The sequence below is a fragment of the Pseudophryne corroboree genome, chromosome 5 (genome assembly GCF_028390025.1).
Source record: "Pseudophryne corroboree isolate aPseCor3 chromosome 5, aPseCor3.hap2, whole genome shotgun sequence".
Taxonomy (NCBI): domain Eukaryota; kingdom Metazoa; phylum Chordata; class Amphibia; order Anura; family Myobatrachidae; genus Pseudophryne; species Pseudophryne corroboree.
Window position 1 is genome coordinate 415,034,423 of NC_086448.1, and position 18,154 is coordinate 415,052,576.

At 47.5% G+C, this 18,154-nt stretch overlaps 1 protein-coding gene across 1 annotated transcript in view; it reads right to left on the minus strand.

Moving 5' to 3' along the window:
• The window catches only part of SDHA (succinate dehydrogenase complex flavoprotein subunit A), a 294,640-nt gene that overhangs the window by 149,781 nt on the left and 126,705 nt on the right, over positions 1-18,154 (minus strand). The window contains exon 7 of the mRNA XM_063922780.1: positions 9,656-9,780. Coding sequence (XP_063778850.1) covers positions 9,656-9,780 — 125 coding nt within the window. The remainder of the gene's footprint in view (positions 1-9,655; positions 9,781-18,154) is intronic.

An 18,154-nucleotide genomic window follows, 5' to 3' on the forward strand; every position in this document is an offset into this window, starting at 1 on the left:
AATTCCCGTGGTTCTAAACCTGCACTCACTGACCGCAGGGATTCCATCTTACCGAGTCGTACAGCTTTGGCATTACAAAAAGATTGGAATAAAATCCGTGACCTTGCTGGAGTATTGGTACCAGAATTTAAACTGCTGAATCTACTAGAGACTGAATAGCGGTCTGCAGAACTGCCTTCTTATCTGCTGACATAGGCAGACCTGTCTTGAAAAACCGCATTGATGGTAGACCATCAAACTATTTTGTACCTCTGAACACTAAAGTGCGGATCCACTCAACCGTGGATTTCTGACACCACGTCAAGTGATTCAAAGGCGTGCTCCTACAACTGAAGATCAGAGATCGCCTGGAAGCCCGTCATGCCACTGGGTTATCAGCTGGCTTTGTGTCTTAACGACGGGTAGTGGGTTTGCTGAAAACCACTTTCTCTACGTCTACTCAGTACGGTTATACCTTGAGCACAGCCTCGAAAGAACTGAGGCCTAAAGGACTTGAACGCTGGTCCAGCGTATGTCCGTTTCGAACAAGGTGCGTTCAATGGTAGGAAAACAGATTTTCCCACAGTAGCATGAGAAATACATTTGTTCCATTGAGGACTAAAGAACATATCGCCAGTATAAGGCAACGCCTGTAGTCTCGTTTTGAAACAGCCTCGGCCTGCCAAGAAGGTAACAAAAGAGCACTTTGGGCCGCAATCAATGAAGCTGAAAGCCGAGAACTAACTTGTCCGACAACCGTTGAAGCCTTACTTACTCAGCCGATTCACAAATGTGAACGGTAAGAAGTATATGCTGGTCTGAGGAAAGACACTGTTGTAGCACTAACCTGAGCTGTTTCGCCTATGCAACTACAGCCTTATGAACAGAAAAACCAACTAAAGCAGGTCTAAGCAACACCCCTGCTGCTTTATACATGGTATGGGCTTCAGCTTACGCTCCAACGGCTTTTTAAGTGTCTTTGCAGCTGGGACTGGCTTTGCAAGTTTTGAAACAGAAGAACCCACTGGTGGTGAAATTTCCCATCCAGTTTCATAGCCTGTGGTAAATGATAGTTAGACAAAAATCGTCTTTGGCATAGAAAAATAAGAATTTACTCACTGGTAATTCTATTTCTCATAGTCCGTAGTGGATGCTGGGGACTCCGTAAGGACCATGGGGAATAGCGGCTCCGCAGGAGACTGGGCACAACTACAAAGAAAGCTTTTAGACTACTGGTGTGCACTGGCTCCTCCCACTAAGCCCCTCCTCCAGACCTCAGTTAAGATACTGTGCCCGGAAGAGCTGACACAATTAGGAAGGATTTTGAATCCCGGGTAAGACTCATACCAGCCACACCAATCACACCGTATAACTCGTGATACAATACCCAGTTAACAGCATGATAACAACTGAGCCTCTCAACAGATAGCTCAACAATAACCCTTTAGTTAAGCAATAACTATATACAAGTATTGCAGACAATCCGCACTTGGGATGGGCACCCAGCATCCACTACGGACTATGAGAAAAGGAATTACCGGTGAGTAAATTCTTATTTTCTCTAACGTCCTAAGTGGATGCTGGGGACTCCGTAAGGACCATGGGGATTATACCAAAGCTCCCAAACGGGCGGGAGAGTGCGGATGACTCTGCAGCACCAAATGAGAGAACTCAAGGTCCTCCTCAGCCAGGGTATCAAATTTGGAGAATTTAGCAAACGTGTTTGCCCCTGACCAAGTAGCAGCTCGGCAAAGTTGAAGAGCCGAGACCCCTCGGGCAGCCGCCCAAGAAGAGCCCACTTTCCTTGTGGAATGGGCTTTTACCGATTTAGGATGCGGCAGTCCAGCCGCAGAATGTGCAAGCTGAATCGTACTACAGATCCAGCGAGCAATAGTCTACTTAGAAGCAGGTGCACCCAACTTGTTGGGCGCATACAGGATAAAAAGCGAGTCAGTCTTCCTGACTCCAGCTGTCCTGGAAACATAAATTTTTAGGGCCCTGACTACATCCAACAACTTGGAAGCCTCCAAGTCATCCGTAGCCGCAGGCACCACGATAGGTTGGTTCAGATGAAAAGCTGATACCACTTTGGGGAGAAACTGGGGACGAGTCCTCAATTCTGCCCTATCCATATGGAAAATCAGATAAGGGCTTTTACATGACAAAGCCGCCAATTCTGAAACCCGCCTGGCCGAAGCCAAGGCCAACAACATGACCACTTTCCACGCGAGATATTTTAAATCCACGGTTTTCAGTGGCTCAAACCAATGTGACTTTAGGAAATCCAACACCACGTTGAGATCCCAAGGTGCAACTGGAGGCACAAAAGGGGGCTGAATATGCAGCACTCCCTTAACAAAAGTCTGAACTTCAGGTAGTGAAGCCAATTCTCTCTGGAAGAAAATCGATAGAGCCGAAATCTGGACCTTAATGGAACCCAATTTAAGGCCCATAGTCACCCCTGACTGTAGGAAGTGCAGGAACCGGCCCAGCTGAAATTCTTCTGTTGGGGCCTTCCTGGTCTCACACCACGCAACATATTTTCGCCATAAGCGGTGATAATGGTTCGCGGTTACTTCTTTCCTAGCTTTTATCAGCGTAGGAATGACTTCCTCCGGAATGCCCTTTTCCTTCAGGATCCGGTGTTCAACCGCCATGCCGTCAAACGCAGCCGCGGTAAGTCTTGGAACAGACAGGGCCCCTGCTGCAGCAGGTCCTGTCTGAGCGGTAGAGGCCATGGGTCCTCTGACATCATTTCTTGAAGTTCCGGATACCACGCTCTTCTTGGCCAATCCGGAACAATGAGTATAGTTCTTACGCCTCTTCTCCTTATTATCCTCAGTACCTTTGGTATGAGAGGAAGAGGAGGGAACACATAAACCGATCGGTACACCCACGGTGTTACCAGAGCGTCCACAGCTATCGCCTGCGGGTCTCTTGACCTGGCGCAATATTTTTCTAGCTTTTTGTTTAGGCGGGACGCCATCATGTCCACCTGTGGTTTTTCCCACTGGTTTACAATCATTTGAAAGACTTCTGGATGAAGTCCCCACTCTCCCGGGTGGAGGTCGTGCCTGCTGAGGAAGTCTGCTTCCCAGTTGTCCACTCCCGGAATGAACACTGCCGACAGTGCTAACACGTGATTTTCCGCCCATCGGAGAATCCTTGTGGCTTCTGCCATCGCCGTCCTGCTTCTCGTGCCGCCCTGTCGATTTACATGGGCGACTGCCGTGATGTTGTCTGACTGGATCAGTACCGGCTGGTTTTGAAGCAGGGGTTTTGCCTGACTTAGGGCATTGTAAATGGCCCTTAGTTCCAGAATATTTATGTGCAGGGAAGTCTCCTGACTTGACCATAGTTCTTGGAAGTTTCTTCCCTGTGTGACTGCTCCCCAGCCTCGAAGGCTGGCATCCGTGGTCACCAGGACCCAGTCCTGTATGCCGAATCTGCGGCCCTCTTGAAGATGAGCACTCTGCAGCCACCACAGCAGAGACACCCTTGTCCTTGGAGACAGGGTTATCAGACGATGCATCTGAAGATGCGATCCGGACCACTTGTCCAACAGGTCCCACTGAAAGGTTCTTGCATGAAACCTGCCGAATGGAATCGCTTCGTAGGAAGCTACCATTTTTCCCAGGATCCGCGTGCAGTGATGCACCGACACCTGTTTTGGTTTTAGGAGGCCTCTGACTAGAGATGACAGCTCCTTGGCCTTCTCCTCCGGGAGAAACACTTTTCTCTGTTCTGTGTCCAGAACCATCCCTAGTAACAGCAGGCGTGTCGTAGGGACCAGCTGTGACTTTGGAATGTTTAGAATCCAGCCGTGCTGTTGTAGCACTTCCCGAGATAGTGCTACCCCTACCAACAACTGCTCTCTGGACCTCGCCTTTATCAGGAGATCGTCCAAGTACGGGATAATTAAAACTCCCTTCCTTCGAAGGAGTATCATCATTTCCGCCATTACCTTGGTAAAGACCCTCGGAGCCGTGGAGAGACCGAACGGCAACGTCTGGAATTGGTAATGACAATCTTGTACAACAAACCTGAGGTACTCCTGGTGAGGATGGTAAATGGGGACATGTAGGTAAGCATCCTTGATGTCCGGCGATACCATGTAATCTCCCTCGTCCAGGCTCGCAAACCGCCCTGAGCGATTCCATCTTGAACTTGAATTTTTTGATATATGTGTTCAAGGATTTCAAATTTAAAATGGGTCTCACCGAACCGTCCGGTTTCGGTACCACAAACATTGTGGAATAGTAACCCCTTCCTTGTTGAAGTAGGGGCACCTTTACTATCACTTGTTGTGAATACAGCTTTTGAATTGCCTGTAACACTGCCTCCCTGCCTGAGGGAGTGGTTGGCAAGGCAGATTTGAGGAAACGGCGGGGGGGAGTCGTCTCGAATTCCAGTTTGTACCCCTGAGATACTATTTGAAGGATCCAGGGATCCACCCGTGAGCGAGCCCACTGCTTGCTGAAATGCTTGAGACGGGCCCCCACCGTACCTGGCTCTGCCTGTGGAGCCCCAGCGTCATGCTGTGGACTTTGAGGAAGCGGGGGAGGACTTTTGCTCCTGGGAACTGGCTGTATGCTGCAGCTGTTTCCCTCTACCTCTGCCTCTGGGCAGAAAGGACGCGCCTTTAACCCGCTTGCCCCTATTGGGCCGAAAGGACTGTACCTGATAATACGGTGCTTTCTTTGGTTGTGAGGGAACATGGGGCAAAAATGTAGACTTCCCAGCTGTTGCTGTGGAAACGAGGTCCGAGAGACCATCCCCGAACAATTCTAACCCTTATAAGGCAGAACTTCCATGTGTCGTTTGGAATCTGCATCACCTGTCCACTGCCGAGTCCATAACCCTCTCCGGGCAGAAATGGACATTGCACTAATTTTGGATGCCAGCCGGCAAATATCCCTCTGTGCATCCCTCATGTATAAAAGTGCATCTTTTATATGCTCTACGTTCAGCAAAATAGTGTCCCTGTCTAGGGTATCTCTATTTTCTGACAGGGAATCTGACCACGCAGCAGCAGTGCTGCACATCCAGGCTGAAGCTATAGCCGGTCTCAGTATCACACCTGTGTGTGTATATATAGATTTCAGGATAGCCTCCTGCTTTCTATCAGCAGATTCCTTCAGGGCGGCCGTATCCGGAGACGGTAGTGCCACCTTCTTCGACAAGCGTGTGAGCGCTTTATCCACCCTAGGGGATGTTTCCCAGCGTGACCTATCCTCTGGCGGGAAAGGGTACGCCATTAGTAACCTCTTAGAAATTACCATCTTTTTATCAGGGGAAGCCCACGCTTCTTCACACACTTCATTTAACTCTTCAGATGGAGGAAAAGCTACTGGTAGTTTTTTCTCTCCAAACATTATACCCTTTTTTGTGGTACCGGGGGTAACATCAGAAATGTGCAACACATTTTTCATTGCCTCAATCATGTAACGTGTGGCCCTACTGGAAGTTACATTAGTCTCTTCGTCGTCGACACTGGAGTCAGTATCCGTGTCGACATCTGTGTCAACCATCTGAGGTAGCGGGCGTTTCAGAGCCCCTGATGGTTTTTGAGACGCCTGGGCAGGCAAAGGCTGAGAAGCCGGCTGTCCCACATTAGGTATGTCGTCAAACCTTTTATGTAAGGAGTCGACACTATCACGTAATTCCTTCCACAGCACCATCCACTCAGGTGTCGACCCCGCAGGGGGTGACATCACATTTACAGGCATCTGCTCCGCCTCCACATAAGCCTCCTCATCAAACATGTCGACACAGCCGTACCGACACACCGCAAACACACAGGGAATGCTCTGACAGAGGACAGGACCCCACAAAGCCCTTTGGGGAGACAGAGAGAAACTATGCGCTATATAACACTGGGATCCCACTATCAATGAGTGTTTTCCCTATAGCTGCTTTTTTATATATATTACATATATATATATATATCTATACTGCGCCTAAATTTAGTGCCCCCCCCTCTCTTTTTTACCCTTCTGTAGTTTTCTCAGACTGCAGGGGAGAGCCAGGGAGCTTCCTTCCAGCGGAACTGTGAGGGAAAAATGGCGCCAGTGTGCTGAGGGAGAAGCCCCGCCCCCTTTTCGGCGGACTTTCTCCCGCTTTTTCTGTGATACTGGCAGGGGTAATTTTACTTCTATATAGCCTCTGGGACTATATACGATGTATATTTTGCCAGCCAAGGTGTTATCTATTGCCCTCAGGGCGCCCCCCCCCCCAGCGCCCTGCACCCATCAGTGACCGAAGTATGAGGTGTACATGAGGAGCAATGGCGCACAGCTGCAGTGCTGTGCGCTACCTTGGTGAAGACTGAAGTCTTCTGCCGCCGATTTTCCGGACCTTCTTCGTGCTTCTGGCTCTGTAAGGGGGACGGCGGCGCGGCTCCGGGAACGAACACCAAGGTCGGGTCCTGCGGTCGATCCCTCTGGAGCTAATGGTGTCCAGTAGCCTAAGAAGCCCAAACTACCACCTGTTAGGTAGGTTCGCTTCTTCTCCCCTTAGTCCCTCGCTGCAGTGAGTCTGTTGCCAGCAGATCTCACTGAAAATAAAAAAACTAAATATACTTTCTTTCTAGGTGCTCAGGAGAGCCCCTAGTGTGCATCCAGCTCGGCCAGGCACAAGAATCTAACTGAGGTCTGGAGGAGGGGCATAGTGGGAGGAGCCAGTGCACACCAGTAGTCTAAAAGCTTTCTTTGTAGTTGTGCCCAGTCTCCTGCGGAGCCGCTATTCCCCATGGTCCTTACGGAGTCCCCAGCATCCACTTAGGACGTTAGAGAAACATTTATTTGGATTTCGACACCTTCCGTCAACTGTTTATTAAGAGAATCTGAAAAAGGAAAACACAGAATCTCCCTTTGTTTTTTTAGCAAATAACACTTCATCTTTTGCCAAAGTCTACTTTGACTCAGTGAATTGTAATACCTGGCGGTAAATGATAAGACAAACAATGACTACTCCTAGCAATTGAACTATACATGGACTTTTGTAAAACCTGCAAAAGTTCTAGAAATATCCCGAGCCCACTGTAGCTGCTTAGACGTCACTAACGTAGAATCAGATATGGCTGCCTCATGATTTGTTTGTGCAGCAGCCAACAGTGACTTAAAATCAGCCATCACACCTGCCATCTGCCAAGATCAGGGCAGAGGACCTATTTGGAACCGTATTTGCAAGGCACACTGTGCAAGTGACAGTTCCTGCACGTAACACACTAACAGATAGCGCTGACTTTGATTATGCAGTAGTTTTACTCTCATGCTCACAGACAGTACAATATCGCAACACAAGTCCCCACGACTCAGTAAAATACATTGAAATTAAGTGTGTATTAGACCAAGTGCCCACACGTGATACACACTAGGATCTGTTAAAGTTGCACTTCACTGAAGTTCCTACCAACACCCCTGCCCCCTCCAGTGGCCGTGTGTTGTAGGACCAACACCAAATTCCTGCAGGAAAAAGCAGGAAGTTAATATAAAATGGCATCCACATGTGCTTTTTTTTTTGTTTGTTTTTTTAAACATGTATATATATTAACCTACCAATAGGTCTACAACATATGCCTATATAATGCACTTTACTGCAGGCTTAATAGCCTGTATTACTTTCAGTATCCATGGCCATACCCTCTATGTGAGGGGAACGCTGGACTAGGGACCCCATTACATCTCCCCCACCGCTAGATCTGGAGAAGAGACGCGGTGCTTCCTGCAGGAAGCCCCAGCTAGCTTTGACATGCGGCCAGTGGCAGCTGACCGCGTGTGTGATCCGCGATCTCCCCCTGTTATTGCCGGGGAGCAGAGATGGGGGGGCCTGAGGCATTGTGACAGAGACCGGCGGCCAACCCGCTACAGTGAGAACGGTGGGCGGCCATGACACAGCGGCGGGTGGCACGCGCCAGTAGCACAGCGAAAGAGTAGCAGCGTGGCTGACCGAAACTCGGGTGGGGAGCGAGAGATTAGACATTATGAATACTGGTAAAACATTAAGTTCCCACACCTGGCGGGTTGCAGCATAAGCTGACCACCCCACTCTCATAGAAACAACTGGCATAACGGAGCGGCTGCAGTGTGAGCTGCCTGCCCACTCTTTAACTCTTTACTGTGGGGGCTCTGACGGGGCATTTCTCCTAAGCATTGTCCAGCTCCTTTTGCAGCAAAGGCTGAATCAGATATAACTGATGTAGGTCTATGGCGGGGTTCCTCTGTCTGAGCGCCAACAAGCCTATGCTGCACATCAGCAACACAGAGACCCGGACCCAAGCTTCTTAATAAGCTGGGAAGGGACTGTGGATTAAAAAGACAAAAGTGAAAAACTTTATAAAAAAAGTAGTCTAGACACTTCTAGAATGAGCCCTTCCCTGGTGAAGGCACAAAAAACACTGAGGCATCTTGGGGAGTATGGAGGGGAAGGAGGGTTACACATTTAAATATTTAAATGTGCCTACCCCTGCTATTGCACCGTCCATATCCCAAGAGTACTCCAGTGACCCTTAGTGGATGAAAAAGAAAAACAATGCTTTTAAAATTGTGTTTAATATCGCACATGTGCTGAAGACCTAGTTTTTCTTTGCACATTTAATTTTCCCCACCAGTTTTCAGTGTACTCAATCACACAGATGACTTTGTCTACTTGACTATGTTGGCAATTACCATGTCAGACAGGAATACTGAAAACATGAGCTGTTGGGACTGTGTGACAATGTTTTTAAGAAACCCTCATCTAAACATTAACTCTTCTCAAAAAAAGACCCTCCCACCTCAGAAGTAGTAAACCTCAATAGTCTTGGTAAACCAGCACCCCTAAGTCTATTCTTTTGGTGGCGGAGAAAGAACTTTGGCACAAATTCTAACACTTACAAAAATAATTAGTACAGGTTACATATGCCATTCATGTATGGTTTTACTTTTCATACTGTGCCTCTCCTTTATTCTTATAAAATTAGTCTCATGAGTTAATGGCAAATTGATAATGTTTGGAGCAGATAAAACATTTAGGGTGAGATTCATTGTTTTATCGTGCCTGATCTCCAGTCTAAAGTGACGGGAGATTCGGAGAAGGGGGTGGGCAATATTCAATTATTTTTTTATAGCACTGATCACACCCAGAGAGGTCATGTTTAGCCATATAAAGCAGCTAAACCAGACTAAAAGTAATGGGCGAGGTGCGAAAAATCCCATTTGGGTGCGTAAACGGGTCACTTTTTGCTCATTTCAGATAGTCACCCCCGGGAAAAGTGAGCTGAAATGCAGGCGCCATCTACTGGCTGCCAGCAACTCAAACACCTGAATCTTGCCCATAGTCCAATTAAGGAGACATTCTGATTGAAATAAGATGAATATAGTATATATAACCAGGTGTGCTACGATAAAAACACTTGTCAGTGAACTTCAGTTGTCATAAGCAACTATATCCAAACTTTTATGCTTCATGAAAAATATTTAACACTGGATTTTCTAACAATTGCATTTCTTGCTATCTGTTTAAATCTTGCAAAGCAATATGCATTACTGAATTATTAATAATTCCTGTATAAGCGCTTGCAATACCACATATTAGCTAAGGAAGTATCTCCTTATAAATGGGCTGCCTGCATCCTCACAAAGTAATGAAAAAATGATTAGATACAAGTTATTAAAGATACAAAACTAGATTGTACCTGTTGGGTGAAACTGTACAAACTCCAAATCTTGGCAAGGAAGCCCAGCTCGTGTGACCATTGCATTGCCATCACCTGTGCATGTATGTGCCGAAGTGCAGCTGAAAAAGGTGCGACCATACCCCCTGGGAGACAGAACCAAAAAATGCTCAAGTAAATAGAAATTTAAAAAACATAATAAAAATAAAAAAAACTTAAATTTAAAAATAAGAATTTACTTACCGATAATTCTATTTCTCGGAGTCCGTAGTGGATGCTGGGGTTCCTGAAAGGACCATGGGGAATAGCGGCTCCGCAGGAGACAGGGCACAAAAGTAAAGCTTTTACAGGTCAGGTGGTGTGTACTGGCTCCTCCCCCTATGACCCTCCTCCAGACTCCAGTTAGGTACTGTGCCCGGACGAGCGTACACAATAAGGGAGGATTTTGAATCCCGGGTAAGACTCATACCAGCCACACCAATCACACCGTACAACTTGTGATCTAAACCCAGTTAACAGTATGATAACAGAGGAGCCTCTGAAAGATGGCTTCCTAAACAATAACCCGAATTAGTTAACAATAACTATGTACAAGTATTGCAGATAATCCGCACTTGGGATGGGCGCCCAGCATCCACTACGGACTCCGAGAAATAGAATTATCGGTAAGTAAATTCTTATTTTCTCTATCGTCCTAAGTGGATGCTGGGGTTCCTGAAAGGACCATGGGGATTATACCAAAGCTCCCAAACGGGCGGGAGAGTGCGGATGACTCTGCAGCACCGAATGAGAGAACTCCAGGTCCTCCTATGCCAGGGTATCAAATTTGTAAAAATTTACAAACGTGTTCTCCCCTGACCACGTAGCTGCTCGGCAGAGTTGTAATGCCGAGACCCCTCGGGCAGCCGCCCAAGATGAGCCCACCTTCCTTGTGGAATGGGCCTTAACAGATTTAGGCTGTGGCAGGCCTGCCACAGAAAGTACAAGTTGAATTTTGTTACAAATCCAACGAGCAATCGACTGCTTAGAAGCAGGTGCACCCAACTTGTTGGGTGCATACAGTATAAACAGCGAGTCAGATTTTCTGACTCCAGCCGTCCTTTAAATGTATATTTTTAAGGCTCTGACAACGTCCAACAACTTGGAGTCCTTCAAGTCGTCTGTAGCCGCAGGCACTACAATAGGCTGGTTCAGGTGAAACGCTGATACCACCTTAGGGAGAAAATGCGGACGCGTCCGCAGCTCTGCCCTATGTCGAATGGAAAATTAAATAAGGACTTTTATAAAACAAAGCCGCCAGTTCAGATACTCTCCCGGCCGAAGCCAGGGCCAGTAACATAGTCACTTTCCATGTGAGATATTTCAAATCCACATTCTTTAGTGGTTCAAACCAATTGGATTTGAGGAAATCTAAAACTACATTTAGATCCCACGGTGCCACCTTAGGCACCACAGGAGGCTGTATATGCAGTACTCCTTTGATAAAAATCTGGACCTCAGGGACTGAGGCCAATTCTTTTTGGAAGAATATTGATAGGGCCGAAATTTGAACCTTAATAGATCCCAATTTGAGACCCATAGACAATCCTGATTGCAGGAAATGTAGGAAAACGACCCAGTTGAAATTCCTCCATCGGAGCACTCCGCTGCTCGCACCACGCAACATATTTTCGCCAAATACGGCGATAATGCTTCGCGGTGACTTCCTTCCTTGCCTTTATCAAGGTAGGAATGACTTCTTCTGGAATGCCTTTTCCTTTTAGGATCTGGCATTCAAACGCCATGCCGTCAAACGCAGCCGCGGTAAGTCTTGAAAAAGACAAGGACCCTGCTGAAGCAGGTCCCTTCTCAGAAGTAGAGGTCACGGATCGTCCGTGACCATCTCTTGAAGTTCCGGGTACCAAGTCCTTCTTGGCCAATCCGGAGCCACTAGTCTTACTCCTCTTTGCCGTATAATCCTCAATACCTTTGGTATGAGAGGCAGAGGAGGAAACACATATACCGACTGGTACACCCAAGGTGTTACCAGCGCGTCCACAGCTATTGCCTGCGGATCTCTTGACCTGGCGCAATACCTGTCCAGTGTTTTGTTGAGGCGAGACGCCATCATGTCCACCATTGGTTTTACCCAACGGTTTAATAGCATGTGGAAAACTTCTGGATGAAGTACCCACTCTCCCGGGTGAAGGTCGTGTCTGCTGAGGAAGTCTGCTTCCCAGTTGTCCACGCCCGGGATGAATACTGCTGACAGTGCTATCACGTGATTCTCCGCCCAGCGAAGAATCCTGGCAGCTTCTGCCATTGCCCTCCTGCTTCTTGTGCCGCCCTGTCTGTTTACATGGGCGACTGCCGTGATGTTGTCCGACTGGATCAACACCGGTCTTCCTTGAAGCAGAGGTTCCGCCTGGCTTAGAGCATTGTAGATTGCTCTTAGTTCCAGAATGCTTATGTGAAGAGACTTTTTCAGGCTCGACCACACTCCCTGGAAATTTCTTCCCTGTGTGACTGCTCCCCAGCCTCTCAGGCTGGCATCCGTGGTCACCAGGATCCAATCCTGCATGCCGAATCTGCGGCCCTCCAATAGATGAGCCTCCTGCAACCACCACAGAAGGGATACCCTTGTCCTCGGCGACAGGGTTATCCGCAGGTGCATCTGAAGATGCGACCCTGACCATTTGTCCAACAGATCCCTTTGCATGGAATCTGCCGAAAGGGATTGCTTCGTAAGAAGCTACCATTTTTTCCCAGGACTCTTGTGCATTGATGTACAGACACCTTTCCTGGTTTTAGGAGGTTCCTGACCAGGTCAGATAACTCCTTGGCTTTTTCTTCGGGAAGAAAAAACCTTTTTCCGAACTGTGTCCAGAATCATCCCCAGGAACAGCAGACGAGTTGTCGGCATTAATTGGGATTTTGGAATATTCAGAATCCATCCGTGCTGCTTTAGCACCTCTTGAGATAGTGCTAAACCCATCTCTAGCTGTTCTCTGGACCTTGCCCTTATTAGGAGATCGTCCAAGTATGGTAATTAATACGCCTTTTCTTCGAAGAAGAAATATTATCTCGGCCATTACCTTTGTAAAGACCCGAGGTGCCGTGGACAAACCAAACGGCAGCGTCTGAAACTGATAGTGACAGTTTTGTACAACGAACCTGAGGTACCCCTGGTGTGAGGGGTAATTTGAACGTGGAGATACGCATCCTTGATGTCCAAGGATACCATAAAGTCCCCTTCTTCCAGGTTCGCTATCACTGCTCTGAGTGACTCCATCTTGAACTTGAACTTCTTTATGTACAGGTTCAAGGACTTCAGATTTAGAATAGGCCTTACCGAGCCATCCGGCTTCGGTACCACAAAAAGAGTGGAATAATACCCCTTCCCTTGTTGTAGAAGAGGTACCTTGACTATCACCTGCTGAGAATACAGCTTGTGAATGGCTTCCAAAACCGTCTCCCTTTCTGAGGGGGACGTTGGTAAAGCAGACTTCAGGAAACGGCGAGGTGGCTCTGTCTCTAATTTCAACCTGTACCCCTGAGATATTATCTGCAGGATCCAGGGATTTACCTGCGAGTGAGCCCACTGCGCGCTGTAATTCTTGAGACGACCGCCTACCGCCCCCGAGTCCGCTTGCGAAGCCCCAGCGTCATGCTGAGGCTTTTGTAGAAGCCGGGGAGGGCTTCTGTTCCTGGGAAGGAGCTGCCTGTTGCTGTCTCTTCCCTCGTCCTCTGCCTCGTGGCAGATATGAATAGCCCTTTGCTCTCTTATTTTTAAAAGAACGAAAGGGCTGCGGTTGAAAGGTCGGTGCCTTTTTCTGTTGGGGAGTGACTTGAGGTAGAAAGGTGGATTTCCCGGCCGTAGCCGTGGCCACCAAATCCGATAGACCGACCCCAAATAACTCCTCTACGCATCGCCTGTCCACTGTCGTGTCCATAAAGCTCTTCTGGCCGAAATGGACATAGCACTTACCCGTGATGCCAGTGTGCAGATATCTCTCTGTGCATCACGCATATAAAGAAATGCATCCTTTATTTGTTCTAACGACAGTAAAATATTGTCCCTGTCCAGGGTATCAATATTTTCGATCAGGGACTCTGACCAAACTACCCCAGCACTGCACATCCAGGCAGTCGCAATAGCTGGTCGTAGTATAACACCTGCATGTGTGTATATACCTTTTTGGATATTTTCCATCCTCCTATCTGATGGATCTTTAAGTGCGGCCGTCTCAGGAGAGGGTAACGCCACTTGTTTTGATAAGCGTGTTAGCGCTTTGTCCACCCTAGGAGGTGTTTCCCAGCGCTCCCTAACCTCTGGCGGGAAAGGGTATAAAGCCAATAACTTCTTTGAAATTAGCAGTTTTTTATCGGGGCACCCCACGCTTCATCACACACGTCATTTAATTCTTCTGATTCGGTAAAAACTACTGGTAGTTTTTTCACACCCCACATAATACCCTGTTTAGTGGTACCTGTAGTATCAGCTAAATGTAACATCTCCTTTATTGCCAAAATCATATAACGTGTGGCCCTACTGGAAAATACGGTTGATTTGTCACCTTCACCACCGGAATCAGTGCCTGTGTCTGGGTCTGTGTCGACCGACTGAGGCAAGGGGCGTTTTACAGCCCCTGACGGTGTTTGAGGCGCCTGGACAGGCACTAATTGAGTGTCCGGCCGCCTCATGTCGGCAAACGACTGCTTAAGCGAGTTGAAGCTATCCCGTAATTCCACAAATAAAGGCATCCATTCTGGTGTCGACCCCCTAGGAGGTGACATCCTCATATTTGGCAATTGCTCCGCCTCCACACCAATAACGTCCTCATACATGTCGACACACACGTACCGACACACAGCAGACACACAGGGAATGCTCTATACGAAGACAGGACCCACTAGCCCTTTGGGGAGACAGAGGGAGAGTCTGCCAGCACACACCAAAAAGCGCTATATATGACAGGGATAGCCTTATGATTAAGTGCTCCCTTATAGCTGCTTTTATATTAATATATTGCCATTTATTTTGCCCCCCCTCTCTGTTATACCCTGTTTCTGTAGTGCAGTGCAGGGGAGAGACCTGGGAGCCTTCCTGACCAGCGGAGCTGTGACAGAAAATGGCGCCGTGTGCTGAGGAGATAGGCCCCGCCCCTTTTTCGGCGGGCTCGTCTCCCGCTATTTAGTACATTTAGGCAGGGGTAAATATCTCCATATAGCCTCTGGGGCTATATGTGAGGTATTTTTAGCCTTTTTAAAGGTTTTCATTTGCCTCCCAGGGCGCCCCCCTCCCAGCGCCCTGCACCCTCAGTGACTGCCGTGTGAAGTGTGCTGAGAGGAAAATGGCGCACAGCTGCAGTGCTGTGCGCTACCTTAAGAAGACTGCAGGAGTCTTCAGCCGCCGATTCTGGACCTCTTCTCGTTTCAGCATCTGCAAGGGGGCCGGCGGCGTGGCTCCGGTGACCATCCAGGCTGTACCTGTGATCGTCCCTCTGGAGCTTCATGTCCAGTAGCCAAGAAGCCAATCCATCCTGCACGCAGGTGAGTTCACTTCTTCTCCCCTCTGTCCCTCGTTGCAGTGATCCTGTTGCCAGCAGGAATCACTGTAAAATAAAAAACCTAAGCTAAACTCTCTAAGCAGCTCTTTATGAGAGCCACCTAGAATTGCACCCTTCTCGGCCGGGCACAAAAATCTAACTGGAGTCTGGAGGAGGGTCATAGGGGGAGGAGCCAGTACACACCACCTGACCTGTAAAAGCTTTACTTTTGTGCCCTGTCTCCTGCGGAGCCGCTATTCCCCATGGTCCTTTCAGGAACCCCAGCATCCACTTAGGACGATAGAGAAACTTCATTACGTAAACGTACAATACATTTTTGGACAACTTCCTTTCAGTATAACTTATCCCTAGCAATCTGTATATCAAATATGGAACCACATATCTAGCGCAGAGACCTAAAGCTAGCAGCACTTGAGATCTAAATCCATCCATAACTCTTTAAAATAAATACGAATCAAACAGCTTTGCTTTGTACCGCAGCACCCACATAGGGAAAGTGAGCATGCTCCCATGCAATGTACTATTAGCCAACAGATGGGGAAGGAAGGAATGCCCAGAAGTCCTTTCAAAACAAAGATGAACAACAATGTAGTACATGAAGCATACACAATTTCAAGTCTTGAACAGTCCTGTATAGTCACCCACAACAGTGCTTAAGCCACAGCCTGTCAGAGTGGGCGATGACTGTGACCACAATGGAGACACGTCGACCCCTTTTTTCATTTTTAGGCATGCCTAGGTCAGGGTCTACGTCTTCCGACACAGATTTCATGGCTCCAGGAGAGGCATACCAAGGTGTCTTTTTTCCATCTGCCTCCAGTGGCATTAGCATATATTAGCATAACTGCTGCATCCAAAGACGAAGCAGCTTTGCAAATATATGTAGAAAAGGGACAAAAATGTGTTTGTTTTTTTTAAAGTAAATGTATAGTGCATCTGAAGCACTGGTCACGCTGGCATGTCGGGGCTATTCAGTAGAGGCCCTAAGGGCTCTGTTAATCACAATCCGCCGTGACCGGAAGTGGCGCAGTGTGTTAGATTCCTGGAAGTGTGGAGCTGGCGTCCTCTGATCTCCCAGAAGTGAGGCACGGTCTGGCATCCGAAACTGGAAGTGGAGCATCAATGTGCAATACAATGTGTGCATCTAGTTGCGCGGGTGTAATCTTTATATATGTGTATGGCTGCTAATGTTAGCTGGTGCTTAAAGGGAGACGAAATATGTATACAGGTGGTCACTATTACAGATAGGTGCTACCATATCTGAAAGGGGGCCGAATGTAGGATATAGGTATATAGACAGGAATCTATTAGAGCGTGTCATAAATATATATATAAAAAAATAATATTATAATATAATATAATATAAACAGGCGGAGCATTTAGGGTTTCTCACCAACATTAGATTTACACGAAAGCTATAATAGAGGATATGAATGTTTTGATATGGGTAGATATCTCAAGTCTAATGAATTTGTAACTGTAGATGAATGAGGCTTGAAGAGGAATCATGGTGGTGTGACGAGTCAATTCAGGTCCCTATAGTGGATGTAAACTTGAAATATAGGTGGATATATCAAATCTAATAAATCTGTAACTGTAGAGGAAGAATATTAGAAGATAAATCATAATGGTATGATATGTTAATTCAAAATATCCACCTAAAATAATGCAAGCTAAAAAATAAAATAAAATAAGAATTTACTCACCGGTAATTCTATTTCTCGTAGTCCGTAGTGGATGCTGGGAACTCCGTAAGGACCATTGGGAATAGCGGGCTCCGAAGGAGACTGGGCACTCTAAGAAAGAATTAGGACTATCTGGTGTGCACTGGCTCCTCCCCCTATGCCCCTCCTCCAGGCCTCAGTTAGGGAAACTGTGCCCGGAAGAGCTGACACAATAAGGAAGGGATTTGGAATCCCGGGTAAGACTCATACCAGCCACACCAATCACACCGTACAACTCGTGATACTATATCCAGTTAACAGTATGAACAACAACTGAGCCTCACGAACAGATGGCTCATAACAATAACCCTTTAGTTAGGCAATGACTATATACAAAGTATTGCAGACAATCCGCACTTGGGATGGGCGCCCAGCATCCACTACGGACTACGAGAAATAGAATTACCGGTGAGTAAATTCTTATTTTCTCTGACATCCTAGTGGATGCTGGGAACTCCGTAAGGACCATGGGGATTATACCAAAGCTCCCAAACGGGCGGGAGAGTGCGGATGACTCTGCAGCACCGAATGAGCAAACTCAAGGTCCTCCTCAGCCAGGGTATCAAACTTGTAGAATTTTGCAAATGTGTTTGAACCCGACCAAGTAGCAGCTCGGCAAAGTTGTAAAGCCGAGACCCCTCGGGCAGCCGCCCAAGAAGAGCCCACTTTCCTCGTGGAATGGGCTTTTACAGATTTAGGATGCGGCAGTCCAGCCACAGAATGTGCAAGTTGAATCGTGCTACAGATCCAGCGAGCAATAGTCTGCTTAGAAGCAGAAGCACCCAGCTTGTTGGGTGCATACAGGATAAATAGCGAGTCAGTTTTCCTGACTCCAGCCGTCCTGGAAACATATATTTTCAGGGCCCTGACTACGTCCAGTAACTTGGAATCCTCCAAGTCCCGAGTAGCCGCAGGCACCACAATAGGTTGGTTCACATGAAAAGCTGAAACCACCTTAGGAAGGAATTGGGAACGAGTCCTCAATTCCGCCCTATCCATATGAAAAATCAGATAAGGGCTTTTACATGACAAAGCCGCCAATTCTGATACACGCCTGGCCGACGCCAAGGCCAACAGCATGACCACTTTCCACGTGAGGTATTTTAGCTCCACGGTTTTAAGTGGCTCAAACCAATGCGACTTTAGGAAATCCAACACCACGTTGAGATCCCACGGTGCCACTGGAGGCACAAAAGGGGGCTGAATATGCAGCACTCCTTTAACAAAAGTCTGAACTTCAGGCAGTG